The sequence below is a fragment of the Tachyglossus aculeatus genome, chromosome 6 (genome assembly GCF_015852505.1).
Source record: "Tachyglossus aculeatus isolate mTacAcu1 chromosome 6, mTacAcu1.pri, whole genome shotgun sequence".
Lineage (NCBI taxonomy): Eukaryota > Metazoa > Chordata > Mammalia > Monotremata > Tachyglossidae > Tachyglossus > Tachyglossus aculeatus.
Genome location: NC_052071.1, coordinates 12,001,017 through 12,024,660, shown reverse-complemented (window position 1 = coordinate 12,024,660; position 23,644 = coordinate 12,001,017). Strand labels below are relative to the sequence as shown.

The 23,644-nt window shown below is 52.1% G+C and overlaps 1 protein-coding gene across 1 annotated transcript; it reads left to right on the top strand.

Moving 5' to 3' along the window:
- Positions 1–2,558: 2,558 nt before the first annotated feature.
- LOC119930100 (ras-like protein family member 11A-like) lies at positions 2,559–19,155 on the top strand. The gene is made up of 4 exons (XM_038748565.1): positions 2,559–2,679; positions 4,520–4,576; positions 11,575–11,657; positions 17,142–19,155. Exons 1-4 carry the CDS (start codon positions 2,559–2,561, stop codon positions 17,607–17,609), a joined length of 729 nt encoding a protein of 242 aa, XP_038604493.1. The 3' UTR covers positions 17,610–19,155.
- Positions 19,156–23,644: the final 4,489 nt, after the last annotated feature.

Here is a 23,644-nt window from a genome sequence, read left to right as displayed (position 1 = left end):
ACCACTCTGCGCAGGGTGAGTCTTTCCCCTTCTAAATTGTCAGCTCATTACGGGCACGGAACGTGTCTGCTAATTCTGTTGTAGTCTCCCAAATGCTTGGTACAGTGCTCCGCGCCTTTAAGCGTTCAATAAACACCAATGATTGACTGACTGAAGTATTAAAAAATCCCTGCCACAGTGCTCTGCGCCTTTAAGCGTTCAATAAACACCAATGATTGACTGACTGATTGAAGCATTAAAAAATCCCTGCCAGAAAGAATCTATCTAAAGCAACAATATCTCACGGAGTCATGGAGTCATTCTCTGGATGGGGACAGGGGTCTGATTCCCTGTTAGACAGTTGGGACAAATCCCAGCACCTGTGGTCAGGGGTGCCCGGGAGCAGGCTGGAGGGAGTCAGGGAGATCCGTGGGAGACCCGGAAATAATGATAATAATGATGGCATTTGTTCAGCACTTACTATGTGCCAAGTACTGTTCTAAGCACTCGGGGGGATACAAGGTAATGAGGTCGTCCCACATGGGGCTCACAGTCTTAATCCCCATTTTACAGATGAGGTAACTGAGGCACGGAGAAGTGCAGTGACTTGCCCAAAGTCACCCAGCTAAGTGGCGGAGTCGGGATTAGAACCCACGACCTCTGACTCCCAAGCCCGGGCTGATTCCACTGAGCCACGCTGCTTCTCCGAAGCCCAGGGAGACCCCAAATGCTGAGGGAGCCAGGGGAGCCGGGTGAGCCAGGGGAGTCACGGGAGTTGGGAAATCCAAGGGAGATGCAGGTAATCAATCAATCAATGGTATTTATTGAGCGTTTACTGTGTGCAGAGCACTGTACTAAGCGCTTGGGAAGTACAAGTTGGCAACATATAGAGATGGTCCCTACCCAACAGTGGGCTCACAGTCTAGAAGGGGGCTCACAGTCTAGAAGGGGGTATCCAAGGTATCCAAGAGCAACCCCAGGAGGCAGGGAGCAGCGTAGCCTAGTGGATAGAGCCCGGGCCTGGGAGACAGAGGACCTGGGTTCTAATCCCGGCTCTGCCACCTGACTGCTGTGGGACCTTGGGCTAGTCAATTCATTTATTTGTGCCTCAGTTATCTCAACTGTAAATTGGGGAAAATGACTGTGAACCCTCTGTGGGACAGGGGCCATATCCAACCAGATTACCAGTGTGGCTCAGGGGAAAGAGCCCGGTTTGGGAGTCAGAGGTCATGGGTTCAAATCCCGCCTCCACCGCTTGTCAGCTGTGTGACTTTGGGCAAGTCACTTAACTTCTCTGGGCCTCAGTTACCTCATCTGTAAAATGGGGATTAAGATTGTGAGCCCCACATGGGACAACCTGATCAACGTGTATCCTCCCCAGCGCTTAGAACAATGTTTTGCACATAGTAAGTGCTTAACAAATACCAAAATTATTATTACCTTGTATCTACCCCAGTGCTTGGTACAGTGCCTGGTACATAGTAAGTGCTTAACACATACCATTAAAAAAAGGGAAGTCAGGGAAAGCAGGTGAGACCACAGAAACTTAGGGAGCTGGAGGAGCAGGGGGAGCCAAGGGAACTGGGGGAATCCAGGGGAGACCCCAGCATCTGGGCGAGCTTGAGGGAAGCCCAGTAGTCAGAAGAGACCCTAGGAAGCAGGAAAGCCAGAGAAATCAGGTGGGACCCCGGGAGCTGCGGGAGCCAGGGGAGCAGGGGGAGCCAGAGGAGACCCCAGGAACTGAAGGAGCCAGGGGAACTGGGGGAGCCAGGGGAGACCCCAGGAGCTGAGGGAGCCAGGGGAGCAAGGGGAAATCCCAAGGAGCTCAGGGAGCCAGGGGATCAGGGAGAGCCAGAGGAAATCCCTGCAGCTGAGGGAGACGGGGGAGCAGGGGGAGCCAGGGGAGACCCTAGGAGCTGAGGGATCCAGGGGAGGAGGGGGTGCCAGGGGAGACCCCAGGAGCTGAGGGAGCCAGGGAAGGAGGCTGAGCCAGGGGAGACCCCAGAAGCTGAAGAAGCCAGGGGAGCAAGGGGAAATCCCAAGGAGCTCAGGGAGCCAGGGGAGCAGGGGAGCCAGGGGATACCCCAGGAGCTGAGGGATCCAGGGGAAGAGGGGGAGCGAGGGAAGACCCCAGGAGCTGAGGGAGCCAGGGGAGACCCCAGGAGCTGAAGGAGCCGGGGGAGCAGGGGGAGCCGGGGAGACCCCAGGAGCTGAGGGGGCCAAGGGAGCAGGGGGAGCCAGGGGAGCTGAGGGAACCAGGGGGGCAGAGGGAGCCAGGGGAGGCTTAGGAGCCCCCCGGGAGCAGGGGGAGGCCGGGGAGAGGCCGGACTGCTGGGGTGAAGGGAGGGAGGGAGGGAGGGAGGGAAGGAGGTCGGTCGGTCGTTGGAGCCGGTTGGGGCGGGCGGAACGTGTCCCTTGGCTGGGGATTGGGCCCGGGGGGGCGGAGTCACTTTCCCCGGCGCCCAGCCCCGAGCCCGGCCGGGCCTCCGGCGGGGGACGGGCCCGGGGGGCGGTGGGGGGCCCGGGGGGTCCGGGGGGTCCCGGCGGCCAGGGGCGGGGGCGCTGGCTGGCCGGCCGCTATGTCCCAGTTCCCCTCCAGCTTCCTGCTGGTGCCCATCCCCGAGAGCCCCGGCTCCGACGCGCCCCACAACAAGATCGTCAAGATCGTCGTCCTCGGAGGCAGCAGCGTGGGCAAGACCGGTCAGCCCCCCCGCCCTCCTCCTTCTCCCTGCGCCTCTACCCCGCGTCCTGCCCTGGCCCTCTCTCCCCTTCCTCCTTTCCTCCCCGTCTCTCCCCGGCTCCTTTCTCCAGCTCCATTTCCCCTCCGCCTTCCCCCCACTTTCCTCCTTTCTTCCATCTTCCCTCTCCCCGTTCCCTCATTCCCCTTTCCCTCTCCGCTCCCCCCCCCTCCTTTCTCCTTCCCCCCTTTCCTCTCCTTTTCCCTCTTCTCTTTCTTCTTCCTCCTCTCTTCCTCTTTTCCCTCTTCTCTCTTCTGTCTCTCCTCCCTCTTTCCCCTTTCCTCCTTTCCTGCTGCTTTCCCGTTTCCCTCTCCTCTTCCCACTCCCCTTCTCCTTCCTCCTTTCCTCCCCCTTTCCCCCCTTTCTCTTTCCTCCCCTCCTCCTGTTTCCCCCTCCCTCTCCTCTTCCCCCTTCCCTTTCTCCTTCCCCCTTTCCTCTCCCTCTTTCTCTTTCCTCTTCCTCCTTTCCTCCTCTTTTCCCTCTTCCCTCTCCTCTCTCCCCTCCCTCTTTCCCCATTCCTTTTTTCCTCCTGCTTTCCCTCTTCCCTATCCTCCTCCTACTCCCCCTTTATCCCCTTTCTCTTTCTTCCTTTCCTCCTCTACTCCCCTTCCTTCTCCTCTTCTCCCTCCCCCTTTTCTCCCACTTTCCCCCCTTTCTCTTTCCTCTTTTCCCCTTCCCTCTCCTCTTCCTCCTTCCTCCTTTCTTCCACTTTTCCCCTTTCTCTTTCCTACTTTCCTCCTCTTTCCCCCTTCCCCCTCCTCTTTCCCCCTCCCCCTTTCTACTTCCTCCTTTCCTCCCCCTTTTCCCCCTTTCACCTTCCCCCTTTCCTCTCCCTTTCTCCCTTTGTCTTTCCTCCTTCCTCCTTTCTTCCTCTCTTCCCTCTCCTCCTTTCCCTCCCTCTTTCCCCATTCCTCCTTTCCTCCTCTTTTCCCCTTCCCTCTTCTCTTTTCCCTCCCCCTTTCTCCTTCCTCCTTTCCTCCTCCTTTTCCCCCTTTCTCTTTCCTCCTCTTTTCCCCTTTCCCTCTCTTCTTCCCCCTCCCTCTTTACCCATTCCTCCTTTCCTCTCCCCTTTCCCCTCTTCCTCTTCTCTTTTCTCTTTTCCCCCACCTCCTTCCTTTTCCTACCCCTCTCCCCCAGTCCCGCTGAGGGCCTTCTGTTCACCTCTCTGAGGCTGGGTCTATTTTTGGAGGGGGTGCTGGGGATGGGGTGCTTGGGGGAGAAGGGGTGTATGGCGGGTTTTCGACCCCCCTGAACCCCAAGAAAGGGAGAGTAGGGGGCCGGACCCAGCCTGTTGACAGGGGAAGCTGGAAGACGGTGCCCACCTAGAAGGCCTGTGTCCAGCTCCGATGCCCACAATGTACAAATGGGTTCAAAGTGCGGGCTGGAGGTGGGGAGATGGGCACCATGGAGGAAGACAGGTGGCAGAACAAGGGGGTACTGGCTACAGGACCAGTTAGAAGAAGGGGAGCCCAGAGAGCCCCCTGGGCCCAGGAGAAGCTGGGAGGCCTCACCAGAAGCAGCCCAGGGTCATCCTGGTGGAGTCTGCCCCTGGGGCACACTGGATCGGGATGCCAGTCACCCCAAACCCTTTAATCTTGGAGGCCCCCAAAGGTAGAGCTGTGGGGAACATATGAAGGGGGATTGGAGACCTCCGCTGCAGCTCAGACCCAAGAGTGAAAGGCTCCTCACCTCCCTGGCTCCCAACGTCTCCCAGCCCTTCCCCTTCCCCTCAAAAAACCTTGGGGCCCACCTCCCGCCAGGGTCCTGACCCCAGAAAGCCACCCCTTTGCCTTGTCTTGCAGCCCTGGTGGTGCGCTTTCTCACCAAACGGTTTATCGGGGACTACGAAGCCAACACGGGTGAGTGTGGCCCCTGTCCTGCACCCTTGCAGGCTGACTTTCACTCAGGGGGAAAGCTTCCCCCTCCTTTCTCATTCTCCTGTTATTTATTTCCTTTCACTCCCACCCTGCCTTCCACCGGATGAGGGGAGGGGGATGAGGGTGGGGGGTGGGATGGAAAGGTCGCCTCTCGGGGGTGCCGGGGGGAGGGTGGAGAGGGGGAGTGAAAAGTTTCTGGAGGCTGAAGTTTGTGAAACAGCTGGCGGACACAGAGAAGGCCAATGGCTTTCTCAAGGGCTGGTCTGTCCACACAACATCCAAGCCCTCTGCCCCTTTATACGGTATTTGTTAAGCGCTCACTATGTGCCGGGCACCGTTCTAAGTGCTGGGGTAGATACAAGCTAATCGGGTTGGACGCAGTCCCTGTCCCACATGGGGCTCGAAATCTTAACCCCCATTTTACAGATGAGGTAACTGAGGCACCGAGAAGCGAAGTGACTTGCCCAGAGTCACACAGCAGACAAGTGGCAGAGCCGGGACTAGAACCCAGGTCCTTGTGATTCCCAGGCCTGTACTGCACTCATTAGGCCATGCTGCTCCTCAGCCTCAGCCTGGTCACGGGGCCAGCAATCAGAGACCCAGGGCAGGAAAATCAGTCACATTTTTTGAGCGCTTGCTGTGTGCAGAGCACTGTACTAAGTGCTTGGGAGCATACAATACAGCAGAGTTTCTAGACACGTTCCCTGCCCACCAAAAGCTTACAGTCTACGGGGGAGATAGACATTAATATAAATAAATATTAATGAGAAGCAGCATGGCTCAGTGGAAAGAGCATGGGATGGGGAGCCAGAAGTCATGGGTTCTAATTCCGGCTCCACCACTTGTCTGCAGTGTGACCTTGGGCAAGCCACTTCACTTCTCTGGGCCTCAGCTCCCTCATCTGCAAAATGGGGGTGAAGACTGTGAGCCCCACGTGGGACAACCTGATGACCTTGTATCACCCCCAGCACTTGAAACAGTGCTTGGCGTAAGCGCTTAACAAATACCAACATTATTATAAATCAATTACAGATATGTACAGAAGTGCTGTGGGGCTGAGGGAGGGGTGTAAAAAGGGAGCAAATCCAAGTGCAAGGGTGAGGCAGAAGGGAGTGGGAAAAGAGGAAATCAGGGCTTAGTCAGGGAGAGATGGGGTTTAGCCTTCTCCTTTAGGATTCAGAACAAATGATGGCCCATCCACATCTAGCCCCCCCTCCCCTCTGGTCATCCTAAGCCTTCTCAGAGCAGCAGTCCTGACTAGAGAAGCAGCGTGGCCCAGTCAGAGGGCCCGGATTCTAATCCTGGCTCCGCCGCTTGCCTGCTGTGAGACACGAGTGAAGTCGCTTAACTCCTCTGGGCCTCAATACGCTCATCTGTCAAACAGCAGTTAACTATCTGTTCTCAATCTCTTAGAATGGGAGCCCCTCCTTTTGGGTGGATCGTGACTGTAATGTCTCTACCCTAGAGCTAATACGTAGGAAGTGCTGAACAGATCCATCGTTTGTATTATTCTTAGCGGTTGGAAACCCTGGGCCCGGGCTGCCGCTGCCTTGCTGTGTGTCCACCCTTCAGGCACTCAGCCTCTCTGGGCCTCAGCTTCTCTGTCTGTGAAATGGGAAAAACCCCACCCAGTCCTTGCGTCCTAGCGTGAAGGGAGCTGAGATGTCGGCCAGGGAAAGGGCTTGGGGCTCGGGGAAAGGGCTTTGGGCTACCGGGAGGACACGAACCTACTCAAGCGGTGTAAACAGGGCTCCCACTCCAGACCTAATCCGGCTTGGCCTCTAGCGCTTGGTGTAGAAGGCTTATGGGTTCAAACAAACACTTCAGCTTTCTTGGAAACACTTACTCTCCCCAGACTCGGCGGGCTGGTCAGAGTCTCTTCCTCCGCCTCTGGAGCCCAGACTGTCTGTTGCTCTCATTTGATTTTCCCTTCTCTTTCCCCCACGCCTCATTTCCCTCTCTGATCTGTCGGCCCCCACCCCGTCTCTATGAGATGCAGGTGAAACCACCCCGCTTGTTCCAGGAAACTCCCAGCTCTAACAGCTCCAGGGGTTGGAAGAGAAAAACATGCTCGAGACTGGTAAATGAGAATCATTCCTTGGTGTGGCTCCTTCCTTCCTGGAATTCAAAACCCTTTCACCCTTATTATTATCCTCTATCCTCACCTCATCCTCCCCCAAAAGATTATTGTCCCCGTTTTTCAGATGAAACCACTGAGGCCCAGAGAGGATGTTTCCAAAGCTAAACAACGCAAGAGCGGCATGGTCAGGCCTAGAACCTAAGTCTTTACTGAGAAGTGGTGTGGCTTAATGGCTAGAGCACGGGCCTGGGAATCAGAGGACTGGGATTCAAATTCCGGCTCTGCCACTTTGCCGTGTGACCTTGAGCAAGTCACTTCACTTCTCTGGGTCTCCGTTTCCTCAGCTGTAAAATGGGGGTTAGGATTGTAAGCACTGCGTAGAACAAGGACTGCGTCCAACCCAAGTACCTTGTATCAGCCCTTTTTACAGTGCTTGGCACATAGTAAGTGCTTAACAAATACCACAATTATTATTATTATTATTCACGCTTCAGCCTTTGTGATAAGCAGATGTTTCTGCTAATCAGTCAGTCAATCAATAGTATTTACTGAGTACTGAGAAGCAGCTTGGCTCAGTGGAAAGAGCCCAGGCTTTGGAGTCAGAGGTCATGGGTTCAAACCGGCTCCGCCAATTGTCACCTGTGTGACTTTGGGCAAGTCACTTAACTTCTCTGTGCCTCAGTTACCTCAACTGTAAAATGGAGATTAAGACTGTGAGCCCACCGTGGGACAACCTGATCACCTTGTGACCTCTCCAGCACTTAGAACTTTGCACATAGTAAGCGCTTAATAAATGCCATCATTATTATTATTATTGTTATTACTTAATCTGTACAGAGAACTGTATTAAAAGCTCAGGAGAGTACAATAGAATTAATAGACAAGATCCCTATTCTCAAGTAGTCTATGATCAAATCCCCCTCTCCATCCCCCTGCCTTACCTCCTTCCCCTCCCCACAGCACCTGTATATATATATGTATATATGTTTGTACATATCTATTACTCTATTTATTTATTCTATTTGTACATATTTATTCTATTTATTTTATTTTGTTAATGTGTTTTGTTTTGTTCTCTGTCTCCCCTTTCTAGACTGTGAGCCCACTGTTGGGTAGGGACCGTCTCTATATGTTGCCAACTTGTACTTCCCAAGCGCTTAGTACAGTGCTCTGCACACAGGAAGCACTCAATAAATACGATTGAATGAATGAATGAATGAAATGGGGGAGGCAGAAATTAAAATAAATTACAGAGGAGAGGAATAAGGAAGAGGAGATAGGTAGAACAGTTAATGCTTAAGTAACGGGGCAAGTAAGATTTGTTCATAAAGGTGCCACCATTGAGCAAGTCACTTCTCTTCTCTGGGCCTCAGTTACCTCATCTGCAAAATGGGGGTTAAGACTGGGAGCCCCATGTGGGACATGGACTCTGTCCAACCTGATAAGCTTGTATAATAATAACAATAATTATGGTATTTGTCTACCCTAGCGTTTAGTACAGTGCCTGGCACACAATAAGCGCTTAACAAGTACTTTTTTTAAAAAAATTGCTAGAGGAGGTGATCAGTACTAAAGTGCTAAGGTGACTCAGGAGCGCTCGTGGTGGTGGGGGAATTGGAAATTAATCTGGGAAGGCCTCCTGGAGATGAGGTATCAGAAGGGCTTTGAAGATGTGGGGATGTCTGCTAGGTGTGAACGTGGGAAAGAGAGACAGGAGAGCTAGAGGAAGATGTCAGAAATGAGACCGAGACACCGCGAGTGGTCTAGGGAAAGAGCATGGTTCTGAAGGGCAGAGTTCTAATCCCAGCTCTGCCACTTTGCTGTGTGACCTTGGGTAGGTCACTTCACTTCCCTGAGCCTCAGGTTACTCAAAAGTAAAATAAGGATTTGATACTTGTTCTACCTCCTCTTTGGACTGTGAGCCCCGTGTGGGACAGAGACCATGTCCAAACTGATTATCTGGAATCTATCCCAGCCCTTAGTACAGTGCTTGGCACAGAGTATACCGTAGAATACCATAAGAACGATTAGTTGGTCCATTTGTTTGAGCTGGGGTGTAGAGGGAAAAAAGAGTGGCTAAGTAGGAGGGACCATCTCTATATGCTGCCAACTTGTACTTCCCAAGCGCTTAGTACAGTGCTCTGCACACAGTAAGAGCTCAATGAGTACGATTGAATGAATGAATGAAAGTAGGAGAGAAAGAGCTGAAGGAGTGTACTAAAGTGTCTTGAGAAGCGGCGTGATTTAGTGGAAAGAGCATGGACTTTGGAGTCAGAGGTCATGGGTTCTAATTCCGGCTCTGCCACTTGTCAGCGGTGTGACTTTGGGCAGATCATTTAACTTCTCCGTGCCTCAGTTCCCTCATCTGTAAATTGGGGATTAAGACTGCCCCACTTGGGACAACCTGATATGCTTGTATCTCCCCCAGCGCTTAGAACAGTGCTTGGCACATAGTAAGTGCTTAACAAATACCATCATCATCATTATTACTATTATAACTAGAGGTGAGGAATTCCTACTTGATGCACGGAAGGAAGGGGACCTCAGGGAGGTTTAAGGGACGTGGAGAATGATGCTGAAATGATCCAGGCGGCAGGGTGAAGAATGGACTGGCGAGGGGAGAGGCTGGAGGCAGGGAGGTCGAGGAAGAGGCTGATGCCACCATCATACCAGGATACGACAAGTGTCTGGACCAGCATGGTAGCAATTGGATGCAGAGCAGGGGTTGGAGTCAAGAAGTGTTTTTGCTGGGTTTCCCCGCCCCTCAGCATAATCTTAATATTTTTACAGTGAAATCTGAACCCCGTCTGCACCAGGTAATGTTTTTCAGAAGAAAAATCTGCTCTGGATCCAAATCCACCCCGGGGCCAAACCAAGTGTTAAGCACAACCATAAACTTCTGATTTCGATTCCAGACTCCTCCTTAAACCCCACCTCCTTTCTGAGTCTCTGATCTAATCAAAGAGGAACTGTGGTTGTGTCTACTGCAAAGCAATGCAACTTGGTCCTGTGTGGCCTACCCTCTCCTGTTTTCTTTTCTGCCATCTTGAAGGCACAGAGGAAACTGTGGGCTCAGGTGAGAGTGGAGAGCTTAAAAAATACCATTAGAGAGGGCCCAGTAGGAGAGTGTGGATGGTGTGATGCAAACCATCCCCACAGGCCTGGTTCTGGGGGCAGAATCTGGATGTGGCCCTGTTCCACCACTTGCTTGCTGTGTGACCTTGGCCTTTTCAGTTTCCTCATCTATAACATGGGGATGAGAGACCCGCTCTCCCTTCTCCTTAGACCTTGATGTCTTGTATCTACCCAGGCGCTTAATACAGAGCTTGGTACATAGTAGGCACTTAAACGAACTCTACAATTATTGCTATTGTGATTATTATTCTTGAGATTAGCAGAAACACCATCCAACCCCACACAAATGGCAGTAGCTTTAGTTCAGTGCTTGGCACATAGTGAGCTCTTAACAAATACCAATATTATTATTATTATTATTACTATTATTATTATTATTCCAACCAGCACTTAGCCCAAATACTGGGGCTAGATTTTGGGGAGGTGTTTCAGAATGGCCTACTCATAGTCTTCCACCCAAGTGAAAAGTCATCCCTCCCGAGTCCCCCAGAACCACAGCACCCTGGGGCGGCAACCACATCCACGACACCTTTAACACGACTCCCCAGGTCCGCCACTTGTCTGCTGTGCGAACTTGGTTAAGTTACTTCACTTCTCAGTACCTCATTTACTTCATCTGTAAAATGGGGATAGAGACTGTTAGCCCTGTGTGGGACAGGGACTGTGTTCAATTCTATTTGCTTATACCCACCCCAGAGCCTAGTACAGTGCCTGGCACAGAGTAAGCACTTAACAAATACAACTATAATAATAATAAATAATGATGGCATTTGTTAAGCTCTTACTACGTGTGAAGCACTGTTCTAAGTGCTGGGGGGGGATACAAGCTGATCAGGTTGTCCCACGGGGGGCTCACAGTCTTAATCCCCATTTTACAGATGAGGTAACTGAGGCACGGAGAAGTGAAGTGACTTGCCCAAAGTCACACAGCTGACAAGTGGCGGAGCGGGGATTAGAACCTATGACTTCTGGCTCTCAAGCCCGTGCTCTTTCCATTGAGCCACACTGCCCTAGATGTCCACCTGTTTTAACCAGGCTCTGGATGTCAGAGGGCCAATGAGGGCCTCGCTCCGGACCATTTTCAGAAACTCCCGCTCCCTGTCACTCTTTGGCAGGATGTGGCAGGAATATGGGATGAATGGGGGGTGATTGCCAGGTCTGGGCCTGACAGTTACTTCTTCTTTCCAAAGTTCACGGGCATAATGCCGCAGTCTTCAGGTGGGGGCAGCTTACCCAGACACAGCTCCATGAGAGGCTGTATGGTTGTATTGCACTTTCCCAAACGCTTAGTACAGTGCTCTGCACACTGTAAGTGCTCAATAAATACGAATGAATGAATAAAGGAGAGCCAGGGTCTGGATTTGATCTGATTGAATCCTCCTCATGGCTCGACACACGGTAAATGCCTAAAAAATACCGCAATTGTTATTAGCAGTATTATAGTTATTTGATGTGGGGGGCGGGGGGGAAAGGGAGGGAACACAAACCCATACTATTCATTCATGCAATCATATTTATTGAGTGCTTACTGTGTGCAGAGCACTGTACTAAGCGCTTGTGGCATCTAGCAAGTGCTTAACAAATACCATCAAAAAATCCTGAGCTTACAGCCTAGGGGGGCAACCACACAACTTCACCTCACTTCACCCGTCCTCGCTCTGAGATTCCAATCATGCCTCTGGGTTTTGAGCCGCCAGGCCAAGGCTGCTATCTTGTCCTCCGCCGAGTCTACCTTCTAACTACCTCACCGCTTCTTCTTCCCCAGGTGCGCTGTATTCCCGAAAGTTCACCATAGATGGGGAACAGATCTCCTTACAGGTCCAGGACACCCCCTTTGTTTCCCTAGAGGTGAGTGGCCAAATCACAAACATTTGCTGTGTGACTTTGGGGTGCAGAGGGCAGATCAGGGTGGTTGGGGTCCCTGGGAGAAAACGGGGAAACAGACGGGGAACATAGGAAAATAGGACAGACCTGATCCTCCCTGGATCTTCCCCAAAAAATCCAAGAGAAGAAAGTGGGATAAACAGTCTTGCCCCTGGGAACCCACCAGTCTGATGCGGTCCTCAGCCGCAGGGACATTCTATTAGTACTGATCATAAAAATGAATAATAATGGTACTCGTTAAGTGCTCACTAAATGCCAAGCACTGTTCTAAGCACTGGGGTCGGTACGAGATAAGCAGGTTGTCCCATATGGGGCTCACAATCTTCATCCCCACTTTACAGATGAGGGAAGTGAGGCCCAGAGAAGGGAAGTGACTTGCCCGAGTTCACACAGTAGACTCACGGCAGAGCCGGGATTAGAACCCAGATCCTCCTGATTCCCAGGCCTGTGCTCTAGCCACTAAGCCATGTTGCTTCTCCACTGAGCCGTGCCGCTTCTGATTTGCTAGGGGAATCAAAACAGACACTCAGGAAATCCACTCCAATATGTCCATGTGGTGGGATTCACTCTGCAAAGGGAAGATGAGGAGGAGGAGGAGGAGGAAGAAGAAGAAGAAGAAAAGGAGGTGGAATAGTAGGAGGAGAAGAAGGAGAAGAAGCAGCGTGGGTTAGTGAAAAGAGCCCAGGCTTGGGAGTCAGAGGTCGTGGGATCTTATCCCGACTCTGCCACTTGTCCGCTGTGTGACCGTGGGCAAGTCACTTCACGTTTCCGTGCCTCAGTTAGCTCATCTGTCAAATGGGGATGGAGACTGTGAGCCCCACGTGGGACAACCTGATTACCTTGTATCTACCCCAGTGCTTAGAACAGTTCTTGGCACCTAGTAAGCGCTTAACAAATACCATTATTATAATTATTATTATTATTACTTCACTTTTCTGTGCCTCAGATACCTCATCTGTAAAATGGGGATTAAGATTGTGAGCCCTATTTGGGATGTTGACTGTGTTCAACCAGATTAGGTTGTACCTACCCCAGCGCTTAGAACAGTGGCTGGAACATAGTAAGCGCTTGACATATACCATTAAAAAAAAACCCAAGAAGCAAAGGAGGAGGAGGAAGACGTGTTGGGCTGTGAATTAAAGTGAGGATCAGAGCAGTAGAACAGGGGTTAGCGGTCACTCCATGTGAAACTGTGTCCCCAGAGCTATCTGGAGTGCCTGCCTTTGTTGGTCCGCCAGGACACAGACTGAAAACTGAGTGAAGAATCAGCAGTCATAACAATTGTGGTATTTCTTAAGTGCTTACTATGTGTTGAGCACTGTTCTAAGCACAATAGAGGGAGAAAGTCATTGGCACAAGGAAGAGCTGGGAGGGGGACGGGGGGAAAGTGTTCCCCATTTCAAAGAGGAGGCACCCAAAGTCCAAAGAAGTTTAGGACCTGCCTTGGGAGCCACAGCCCCTTGAAATCTCTCCAAGTCCACAGTGCCTGGGGCCAGCGGCACACCTGGTTGTCAACTCTCAGGCAAAGCCACAGAGCAGAATGATCGATCGTCTCCTCTCATCCATATCCTGTCCTTGGCTTCCTTTCTCGCGGACAGTGTGTCCCCTAAATGATCCTTGCTTTTCTCTTCTGTCCACTTCCTCTGCTCCAGTGCCGGGTTTAGGGTCACCTCTTATCTACTCTCACTCCCCACCCTCACCCCCCTACCACCGGGGTGGTGGGAGGGGATGGCCCAAACTGTCCCCCCTCCGATCCCACCCTGTTCCCAAGCCAGACTTCTTTCCAAGCCTCCAGTGTGGGATCCTCACAGCAGTTTCCAGGAGGGGAGATGCCCTGGGGAAGGGGGCCGGGGGGAGGGGAGGGATGGGAATGTGTTTATCTTTCTTCTAGCTCCAAACTTTTCCCGAGAATGAATCACTGCTGCTCAGGCCAGCTCCCACAGAGGACCAGGGCTGCTGGGGATTGCAGGGGGGAGGGAGAGAAGGGAGACCCAGTTTCTCAGGCTTCTAGGCCCTCTGCAAACGTTAATGTTTGAAAGGAAACAGAAGTACCAGGGGGAGGGAGGCGTGGAGCCGACAGGGTACGCTAAGCCGCTGAGTCCGAAGCAAATCCCTCACGAGGCCCTCCAGCAGGGAGAGAGAAAGAGGAGCTCGTGGGGGAAAGAAAGCAACATGAATTTGGCAGGTCTCTACATTTTCTCCAGAGAGAATTCCACCTGGGATTGGGGAGGGATCTCTCTAGCTCGTGTGCAGCCGTTCCTAGTATCAGAGCTGGGAGCATCCCATTAATAAATGCATCTGGGGGGAAATTTCCCAGACAGAAGTGCCTAAGCCCTTGTTCCTACTGTGGCCAGTGAGAAGAGGTGGGTCAAAACTGCCCTCTTCTGTCTATTATCTACAAGTTGGGTGCTTGGCACAGAGTAAGCATTTAAACCAACATCGTACTTACTATTCAGTGATCCAGTTTTATAGTGGATAATACCCATTTTCAGCTGGCTCATCCCCCCCCATCCACATTGGCACTCACCTCTTTATCAATCAATCAATCAATCAATCAGTGGTATTTATTGAGCGCTTACTGTGTGCAGAGCACTGTACCAAGGGCTTAGGAGAGGACAGGACAAAAGAGTTGGCAGACACGTTCCCCACCCACAACTAGCTTACAATCTAGAGCTGGGGGACAGGCATGAGTGCAAATGAATATGGGATTTATATTTTTAATACTCAGAGGCTACTGCCACTGAGTTCCGTGGCCTGGAAGCCATGCTCATGGTCACATGAGATGGGAAGGGAACAATAGGGCAGGGAATGTGTTTGTTATATTGCTATATTGTACTATCCCACAGTGGTCTGCACACAGTAAGCGCTCAATAAATATGATCGGCTGACTGACCGCCTGATGTTACACTGCACTTCCTCCCAGGTAGCCTAGGGGAATTTTGCTTTAGCCCAAACTGGAGGGGTGGCTAAGCAGAATTTCAATAACCGGAAAGGCACGTGACGACTGCTGGAAGGCCGGTGGTGGTTTTATCAGGCTGATGAGGAAAGAAGGGAGACTTAGGACAACTGGATAAATCACTAACTGACCACTGGGGTGGGGTGGAAGGGGCCAGACAGGAGGGATCCCCAAATCAATCAGTGGTATTTACGGTGTGCAGGACATTGCACTAAGCCCTTGGCAGAGTACAATGCAATTGAGTTGGCGGACATGATACACGCTTTGCTCTCTAATGCCAGCCTACTCACCGTACCTCTATCTCATCTCTCTTGATATTAACCTTTCTCCCACATCAAGCCTCTGGCCTGGAACACTCTCCCTTTTCACATTTGACAATCACTTTCCCTACCTTCAAAGCCTTATTGAAGGCACATTTCCTCCAAGAGGTCTTCCCTAAGCCCTCACTTCCTCTTCTCCCACTCCCTTTTTTTATGGTATCCGTTAAGCGCTTACTCGATCCCAGGCATTGTACTAAGCACTGGGATAGATACAAGCTGATCAGGTTGGACACTGTCTCGACCCACATGGGGTTCACAGTCTTAATCCCTTTTTAATAGACGAGGGGACTGAGGCACAGAGAGGCAAAATGACTTACCCAAGGTCACACAGCAGATGTGGTGGAACCGGGATTAGAACCCAGGTCCTTCTGACTCCTAGGCCCATTCTCTACGAACTAGGCCACACTGCTCCGTGGATAATAATCTGGCTGGTGAAAATCTCCGATTAGAATTCCAGGAGCCTTCTCCCAGGAGGCTTTCACTTTGGTTTTGAGCTTTCAAAATCTTCAAACAATGGGCATCCTTCATTTTTTCCCCCTAGGAGCTGGAATTTGATTGATCGATTGACATGACCCTCTGTGTTCTTTTTCTGGGATTTGGACTCTTATTCTGTCTTTTTTTTTCCATCTCTGTCTCCGTCTCTCTCTTTCTGTCTGTCTCCGTCCATCTCTGTCTCTGAGAACATCAGACCATGAACAAAGCCAGTACAAGGTCAAACCAATCAATTGTTCATCCACCCAGCCACCCAACTGCGGCCCTGGGTAATTTTGTGTACAGACAACTGGTTAAAGAGTAAAATAAGTGCAAAGGTGAGAAAGAACCAACACAGAGCAAAGAATGGATAGATAGAGAGTCTATTCGATGGGTTGGTGGGATGACATGGTTAAGGAAGAAGGGATGAATTTGGGATTCGTCCCTTAGAAGAGATGTCTTTCCAGGAGAGCTTCGGAGGAGGGAAAGGCTGAGGTAGGGCAGATCTGAAAAGGGAGGGAGTCCCAGGCAGGGGGAAGGATGAGAGTGAGGGGTCAGAGAGCAATTTAAAGATCTCTTCTGGAGGAGTGGGGAGGGCTAGCCGGGGTGTAGCAGAGGACAGGGGATAGATAAGAACTGGGAAGACTTGGAAGTCAATGGTTGAGAGCTTCTGCTTGACACAGAGGGTAAAAGTAACCACTGGAAATTCCCGAGGAGTGGAGAGGCAGTTGCTGAATGACATTTCAGAACGATGATCTGCGGCAGGGAAAAAAGGTGTTCTGAATTGGGGAGAGGCTGGAGGCAGGGAGACCCACGAGGAGGCTGAGGCAGTGAACCAGCTGGGTGGTAAACAGATCTTGGAGCAGGCTGAGGGCCATAAGAGTGAAGAGGAAGAGGTGGGTGTGGGAATGCTGGGGAGAGAAAACTCTTAGAGGAGTCAAGAGGATCATAAGGTTGTAAGCTTCTGAGAGAGGGAGGAGGGAGTGTGGTCGATAGCGATGAGAAAGGGAGGAGGAGGAGGAGGAAGAGAGGAGGAGGAGAAAGAGAGGATCGTGAGTAGGGGTGGAGTCTGAGAACAGATGGTGAGGAAAGATTTTGAGAGTTGTTGTACTTTCCCAAGTGCTTAGTACAGTGCCCTGTACACAGTAAGTGGTCAATTAATACGACTGAATGAATGGGAACACTGCAGAAAGGAGGACAGGGCAGTTCACTGGGCCACCAAATGCCACTGAGGCAGGGAACTAGGGCTCCAGTCCCGGCTCAGTCTCCTGCCTGCCATGTGACCGTGGGCAAGTCACTGAACTTCTCTGTACCTCGACTTCCTCATCTGTAAAACGGAGATTCACTTCCTGTTCTCCCTCCCCCTTGGAGAGTGAGCTCCAGGTGGGACAGGGACTGGCTCTGACTCGATCACCTCGTGTTCACCCCGGTGCTTAGCGCAGGCCTTGGCGGCTAGTAAGTGCTTAGTAAATCCCGCAGGTATTATTATCAGGAGAACACTGACCCGAGGGGTGAGAGAGCATGATGGAGGGAGATACAGCTTGAGGAGGAGTTTGCTCTGGTGAGGTTGGCCACGGGGGCTTCGAGCAGGATGAGGGGTGGGGAGATGGGGGTCCCCTTTCATGCCCCATTTCAGGGTTCCACGGTCGGCCTAGCGGGGAAGTCTCAGACCCTGAGAGCCCCCTCTCCCACCTCTCACAGGACAACAGCGACGGCATCTCCTGCCAGGAGCAGATCAACCGCTCTATCTACTGGGCGGACGGCTTCGTCTTCGTCTATTCCATCACTGACTACGAGAGCTACCGCGTCATCCGGCCCCTCCACCAGCACATCCGCAAGATCCACCCCAACGCCAACATGCCCCTGCTGCTGGTGGCCAACAAGGGCGACCTGCTGCGGGCCCGGCAGGTGCCGGCGGGCGAGGGGCTGCGGCTGGCCGGGGAGCTGGGCGGCAGCTACGCCGAGGTCTCGGCCCGGGAGGGCTCCGACGGGGTCCACGCCGCCTTCCAGCAGCTGTGCCAGGAGGTGGGCCGGCTGGCGGGCGGCTGCCCGGGGGAGAAGCGGCGGGGGCTGCACCTGGCCCGCCCCAAGTCGCCCAACATGCAGGACCTGAAGAGACGCCTGAAGCAGGCCCTGTCCTCCCGGGCCAGGGCCCCCACGGCCCTGTGACCCCGGGCCCCGGCCGCCATCCGATTTCTGCCCACGGATGCACGGAGGCCCTTCTTCCGAGACTCTGGGTGGAGCCCGCCCACCGATTCCCATCAGATTCCTGTCCGGGACTGTGTCGGACCAGTCTCAGGGCATGCCAGCCGTCCGCTAGGCTCCAGCGGGGTCTGATGCCATCCGCGCCTCCCTGGGAAGTCAGCGTCTGGTTCGGGGAACTCAAAGGGAACTGACGGACAACTTGACAGACCCGAGGCTGGGCAGCCAATCCCAACCCAAACCCGTCGGTGTCCATGGAGGGCCGTGGATCCTGAGCTCTGTGCCTGGGACCACTGGGCCCAGGACCTTAATGAACCCCTCCATTCGACCGTGGATGCCTGTGAGCCCCACAGCTGATGCCCCATCCCTCCACTGGCTAGGGCGGGGACAAAGCTGAGCACTTGCGGGCAATGGGGACCGGACGGCATTTGCATGGGGCAGGATAGGAACAGGACTGAGCCCCCATGAGAGGGAAGGAATAAGACCGGATGTGTGGGAACAGGACAGGACAGAGCACATTTAGGAGCAAGGACAAGACGGAACATGTGTGGGGGCAAGGAGGGGGACCGGGACAAAACTAAGCCCATGCCGGAAGAAGGATAATACTAAGGGTCTGCAGGGACTGGGACGAGACAGAGCACATGTGGGGATGGGAAAATGTCCGAGCGGATGCGGAGGTAGCTACCTTCTTGACCGAACACTGGTCACATGTTCCCACGACACACTTGGTGACCGTGTCCAGAGAGAACCACTTCTCCAGCCCTGGCTTTGAGCCCACCACTGTGGAAGGTCAAACTCCCAGGCCACTCTCTGACAGAGAGGGAGTGAGGCATGACTTCCTGCTCTGGTATCCAAGGCGTTGTGGGCCGGGCTGAGAGACTTGTTTCCCTCCCGGACCTTTTCGGCCTTTCCTCTGGGTCGTTTTGTTAATCTCCATGCCGTGTGAGCCTGTCTCCCGTTCTTCCTGTAAGATCCAGATCCCGAAAGCCAGGGCCCGTGGGCTGCGGGCTTGTTCACTTCTGGGATGCTTCAAGCCTCTCCTCCAGGCCTCCTCGTTAGCAACTGGGAGTCTGTCCTGGTCATCCAAACCCACGGATCTCTTCCCCATCACCTGATCTGGCAGCTTTCCGGACTACTCCCGGCCACCGAGGGGCTTGCTGGAATTTAACTATCTTTTAACATCTCCCACATTCCCGGGCAGTGGAAGCAGCAGGCAGCTCCGAGCTGAATCCCTGGGGGCTCCAAAGGGAAATAAACTATAACCAGGTGGGCCACCCGACCCCTGGTCTCCCGGCTCCCTCTGAGGCAGCCCGTTCCATGCCATCAGGTGGGTTAAACCACAGGCTTCTCTAGAGGCTGACTTCCTAGCTGAGCTAGTCAGCGGAGGGAGCCTTCTCAGTTGGATGATTTTCATCTCAACGTGTCTCCGAAGGTGGTCCCCAAAGCCACGGGCCCGCCCTATCCCGCAACAAATCCACCCCTCCAGAAATAAAATCCAGTCTCTCTGTCCTTCCCCAGGTGTGCATGTGGGCTTTTCTCTCTGCCACCAGGATCCCACTGAGCTCCCCGGGCCGGCCTCGTTCCCCACTTAAATCAGAGTCATGGGTTGGAGGCACAGAGCCGGGGCGAATGGGAGACCCCATCTCCCTATTCAGGTTCCTCCTCTCCTGGGCAGGTGCGACACATTTTTTTCTTGAGGATCTAAAGTGGGGGTGCCAGGCAGACCCTACCATTTTGGAACTGTCCTAAGTAGATGGAGTCTCTGGCCCAGATTGGTCAGTGCGGGGAGTGACAGAGAGAGGAGAAAACACAATTTCTGTCCCCTAAGGAGTGCAGTCTGATAGGACAACACACGTGTATATACACACACATGCTGAGGGGAGGGCAGAAGGAGGAGAAAAGATCCGGGGAGCAAGTCTGAAGTGAAGGAAGAGGTGGGGATTGTCGAAGGGTTTCTCCCCCCACCTCACCCTCCCTCTCCTCATCCCTCCTGCTCTGCAGCCCCAGGCAGCGGGGATCTGGGAGAGCCAAGGTTCCTGGCGGAATCCAGCTGCAGGGTAGCTGTTAATATCTGTGTGACCTTCAGTAGGTCTCTGAACCTCTCTGGGCCTCAGTCTCCTCATCTGTAAAAAGAGGATGAAAATCCTCTACCTCCTCCCACCTTGCGGGGATGTTGGGAGGACAGAAGGAATCTTGGGTGGGAAGGCATTTTTAGAAACATACAAAAAGCTCTGCAGAAAAACAAGGGATTGAAACCACAGTGACGCGGCGTGTGACAGGGACCACCCGGTCTCCAAAATAATAATAATAATGATGACATTTATTAAGCGCTTACTATGTGCAGAGCACTAAGCCATCGATTGCCCAACAGCGGGAGCTCAGGGGGCCCCTGCATCTAGTGACGCAGTCCCCGGCCTTGCCCGGCCGGTCCAGTTGAGGGGAGAACCCAGTTCCAGCCCTCCAGGGGGTGGGGACACCAAAGGAGACCCTCGTCCTCCAGACTGTGGAAAGGTGTGTCTGCAGAAAAGTGGTGACCATGTTGTTCTTTTAAAGAGAGAGAGTAGCCCTACAAAAATCCTGTTGGAGATCATTCCTTCATGCATTCAATGGTTTGTACTGTGTGCAGAGCACTGTACTAAGCGCTTGGGGAAGTACAATTCAACGATAAAGGGTAACAAGTCCTCCCCACAGTGAGCTCACAGTCTAGGTCTGGAGGAGGCCTGGCCCAGAGCCAGGCCTGATTACAGTATACAGTGATTTGGGGGTCTTACGGCCCCCTGGGGCCGGTGGCTAGCTGAACCACAGTCTTTTAGACTGTGAGCCCACTGTTGGGTAGGGACTGTCTCTATATGTTGCCAATTTGTACTTCCCAAGCGCTTAGTACAGTGCTCTGCACATAGTAAGCGCTCAATCAATACGATTGATGATGATGAACCAAGCCGGGGATGTTGGCTAGTCTGGACCCGGGCAGGGGTGGCCAAGACCAGCTCCCTGGCCAGAGACACGGGCCGAATGGGGTGGGGAAAGAACCCTCTGAGGCTGGTTTTTTGTTTGTTTGTTTTAAATAGTATCCAGCGCTTAGAACAGTGCTTTGCACGTAGTAAGCGCTTAATAAGTGCCATCATTATTATTTCATTCATTCATTCAATCGTATTTATTGAGCGCTTACTGTGTGCAGAGCACTGGACTAAGCGCTTGGGAAGTACAAGATGGCAACATATAGAGACGGTCCCTACCCAACAGCGGGCTCACAGTCTAGAAGGGGGAGACGGAGAACATAACAAAACGTATTAACAAAATAAAATAAATAGAGTAAATATGTACAAATAAAATAAATAGATGAATAGAGTAATAAATACATACAAACATATATACAGACACTGTTCTAAGCGCTGGAGTGGATACAAAGTTGGACACAGTCCATGTCCCATATGGGGCTCACTGTCTTAATCCCCATTTTACAGATCAGGTAACTGAGGTACAGAGAAATGAAGTGACTTGCCCAAGGTCACACAGCCGATAAGCGGTGGAGGACTCAGTGCTTCTGACTCTCAGGCCTGTGCTCTATCCACTAATAATAATAATAATAATGTTGGTATTTGTTAAGCACTTACTATGTGCGAAGCACTGTTCTAAGCGCTGGGGGGGGATACAAGGTGATCAGGTTGTCCCATATGGGGCTCACAGTCTTCATCCCCATTTTCCAGATGAGGTAACTGAGGCACAGAGAAGTGAAGTGACTTGCCCAAAGTCACACAGCTGACAAGTGAGGCCACACTGCTTCCAGCGTGGCTCAGTGGCAAGAGCCCGGGCTTTGGAGTCCGAGGTCATGGGATCAAATCCCGGCTCTGCCACTTGTCAGCTGTGTGTCCTTGGGCCAGTCACTTCACTTCTCTGGGCCTCAGTTACCTCATCTGTAAAATAGGGATTAAAACTGTGAGCCCCCTGTGGGACAACCTGATCACCTTGTAACCTCCCCAGTGCTTAGAACAATGCTTTGCACATAGTAAGCACTTAGTAAATACCATCATTATTATTATTATGAACATCCCCTTCTAGACCGTGAGCCCATTGTTGGGTAGGGACCGACACTATATTTTGCCGAATTGTACTTTCCAAGCGCTTAGTACAATGCTCTGCACACAGTGAGCGCTCAATAAATAGGATTAGATGAATGAATCCTTCCTCTTGCCAGGCCAGTGTTCACGCTGAGGCTCCCACGAGGTCAGGGCCGACAGCCAGCCAGACCCCGGAAAGCATAATGATCATAATGATAATGATATACATTTTGGTACTTGTCAAGCGCTTACTGTGTGCCAGGCACTGTACTAAGCGTGGCTCAGTGGAAAGAGCATGGGCTTTGGAGTCAGAGGTCATGGGTTCAAATCCCGGCTCCGCCAATTGTCAGCTGTGTGACTTTGGGCAAGTCACTTGACTTCTCTGTGCCTCAGTTGCCTCCTCTGTAAAATGGGGATTAAGACTGTGAGCTCCCCGTGGGACAACCTGATCACCTTGTATCTTCCCCAGCATTTAGAACAGTTCTTTGCACATAGTACGCGCTTAATAAATGCCGCCATTATTATTATTATTATTACTAAGCGCTGGGGTGCATAGAAGCAAACAGGGTTGGACACAGCCCCTGTCCCACATGGGGCTCGCAGTCTTCACCCCCATTTTACACATGAGGTAACTGAGGCCCAGAGAAGTGAAGTGACTTGCCCCGGGCCACACAGCAGACAGGAGGCGGAGGCAGGATTAGAACCCAGGTCCTTCTGACTCCAAGGCTCATGCTCTATCCACTAGGCCACGTTGGATCAGGGCGAAATCATTTTTCCACTTAGAAATCCTTGGGAGTGATTTGCCCACCCCGGGCCGCTGGCATCCTCCGAGCGAGGGCGAGTCTTGGCCATCTACCCCAAGTCGCAGCTGGCTTGAGGTGGCCAAAACCTAGAGGTCATAAATGACTCTCTTCTCCAAACTATAAATTCATTATGGGCAGGGAGCGTGTCTGCTAATTCCATTTCATTGGACTCTCCCAAGCACTTAGTACAGTGTTCTGCACATAGTCACTGCTCAATAATAATAATAATAAAATAATAATGGCATTTATTAAGCGCTTACTATGTGCAAACCACTGTTCTAAGCGCTGGGGAAGTTACAATGAGATCAGGTTGTCCCACGGGAGGCTCACAGTCTTAATCCCCATTTTCCAGATGAGGGAACTGAGGCCCGGAGAAGTGAAGTGACTTGCCCAAAGTCACGCAGCTGACAATTGGCAGAGCCCACTGTTGGGTAGGGACTGTCTCTATATGTTGCCAACTTGTACTTACCAAGCGCTTAGTACAGTGGTCTGCACACAGTAAGCACTCAATAAATACGATTGATGATGATGATGATGATGAGCTGGAATTCGAACCCATGACCCCGGACTCCAAAGCCCTGGCTCTTTCCACTGAGCCACGCTGCTTCTCTTATTGAGCACTTACCGTGAGCAGAGCACCGTCCTAACCATTTGGGAGAGTACAATGCTGCTTCTCAGTAAATACCACTGATTAATTGACTGATTGATTGATTCTTTTATCTGAGGATGGAGGCGGGGAGCTGATCAGGTGAGGAGAATGTTGTGCTGTTTGGGCATTGGGGTCTTTGGGGTGATGCCCTCTTTCTCCCCCATCTAGTTTCCCCCCGCCCTCCTCCATCCCAGGCCCCTCTGAGGGGTCAAGGGAGTAACAGTAGTGATTTTAGGCTTGGGGTTCTCCAAACCAAAAAGAAATAAGGCAGTGGGTCAAAAACTATTAATAATAATAATAGTTTCTAGACTGTAAGCCCACTCTTCTAGACTGTGAGCCCACTGTTGGGTAGGGACCGTCTCTATATGTTACCAACTTGTACTTCCCAAGCACTTAGTACAGTGCTCTGCACCCAGTAAGCGCTCAATAAATACGATTGAATGAATGAACTGTGAACTGTGATATTTGCTAAGCGCTTACAATGTGTCAGGC

Coding starts and splice junctions, on each gene's coding strand:
- LOC119930100 (XM_038748565.1), top strand. CDS start 2,559: ATGTCCCAGTTCCCCTCCAGCTTCCTGCTGGTGCCCATCCCCGAGAGC. Junction 2,680..4,519: donor CAGCAGCGTGGGCAAGACCG/GTCAGCCCCCCC, acceptor CTTGTCTTGCAG/CCCTGGTGGTGCGCTTTCTC. Junction 4,577..11,574: donor GGACTACGAAGCCAACACGG/GTGAGTGTGGCC, acceptor CTTCTTCCCCAG/GTGCGCTGTATTCCCGAAAG.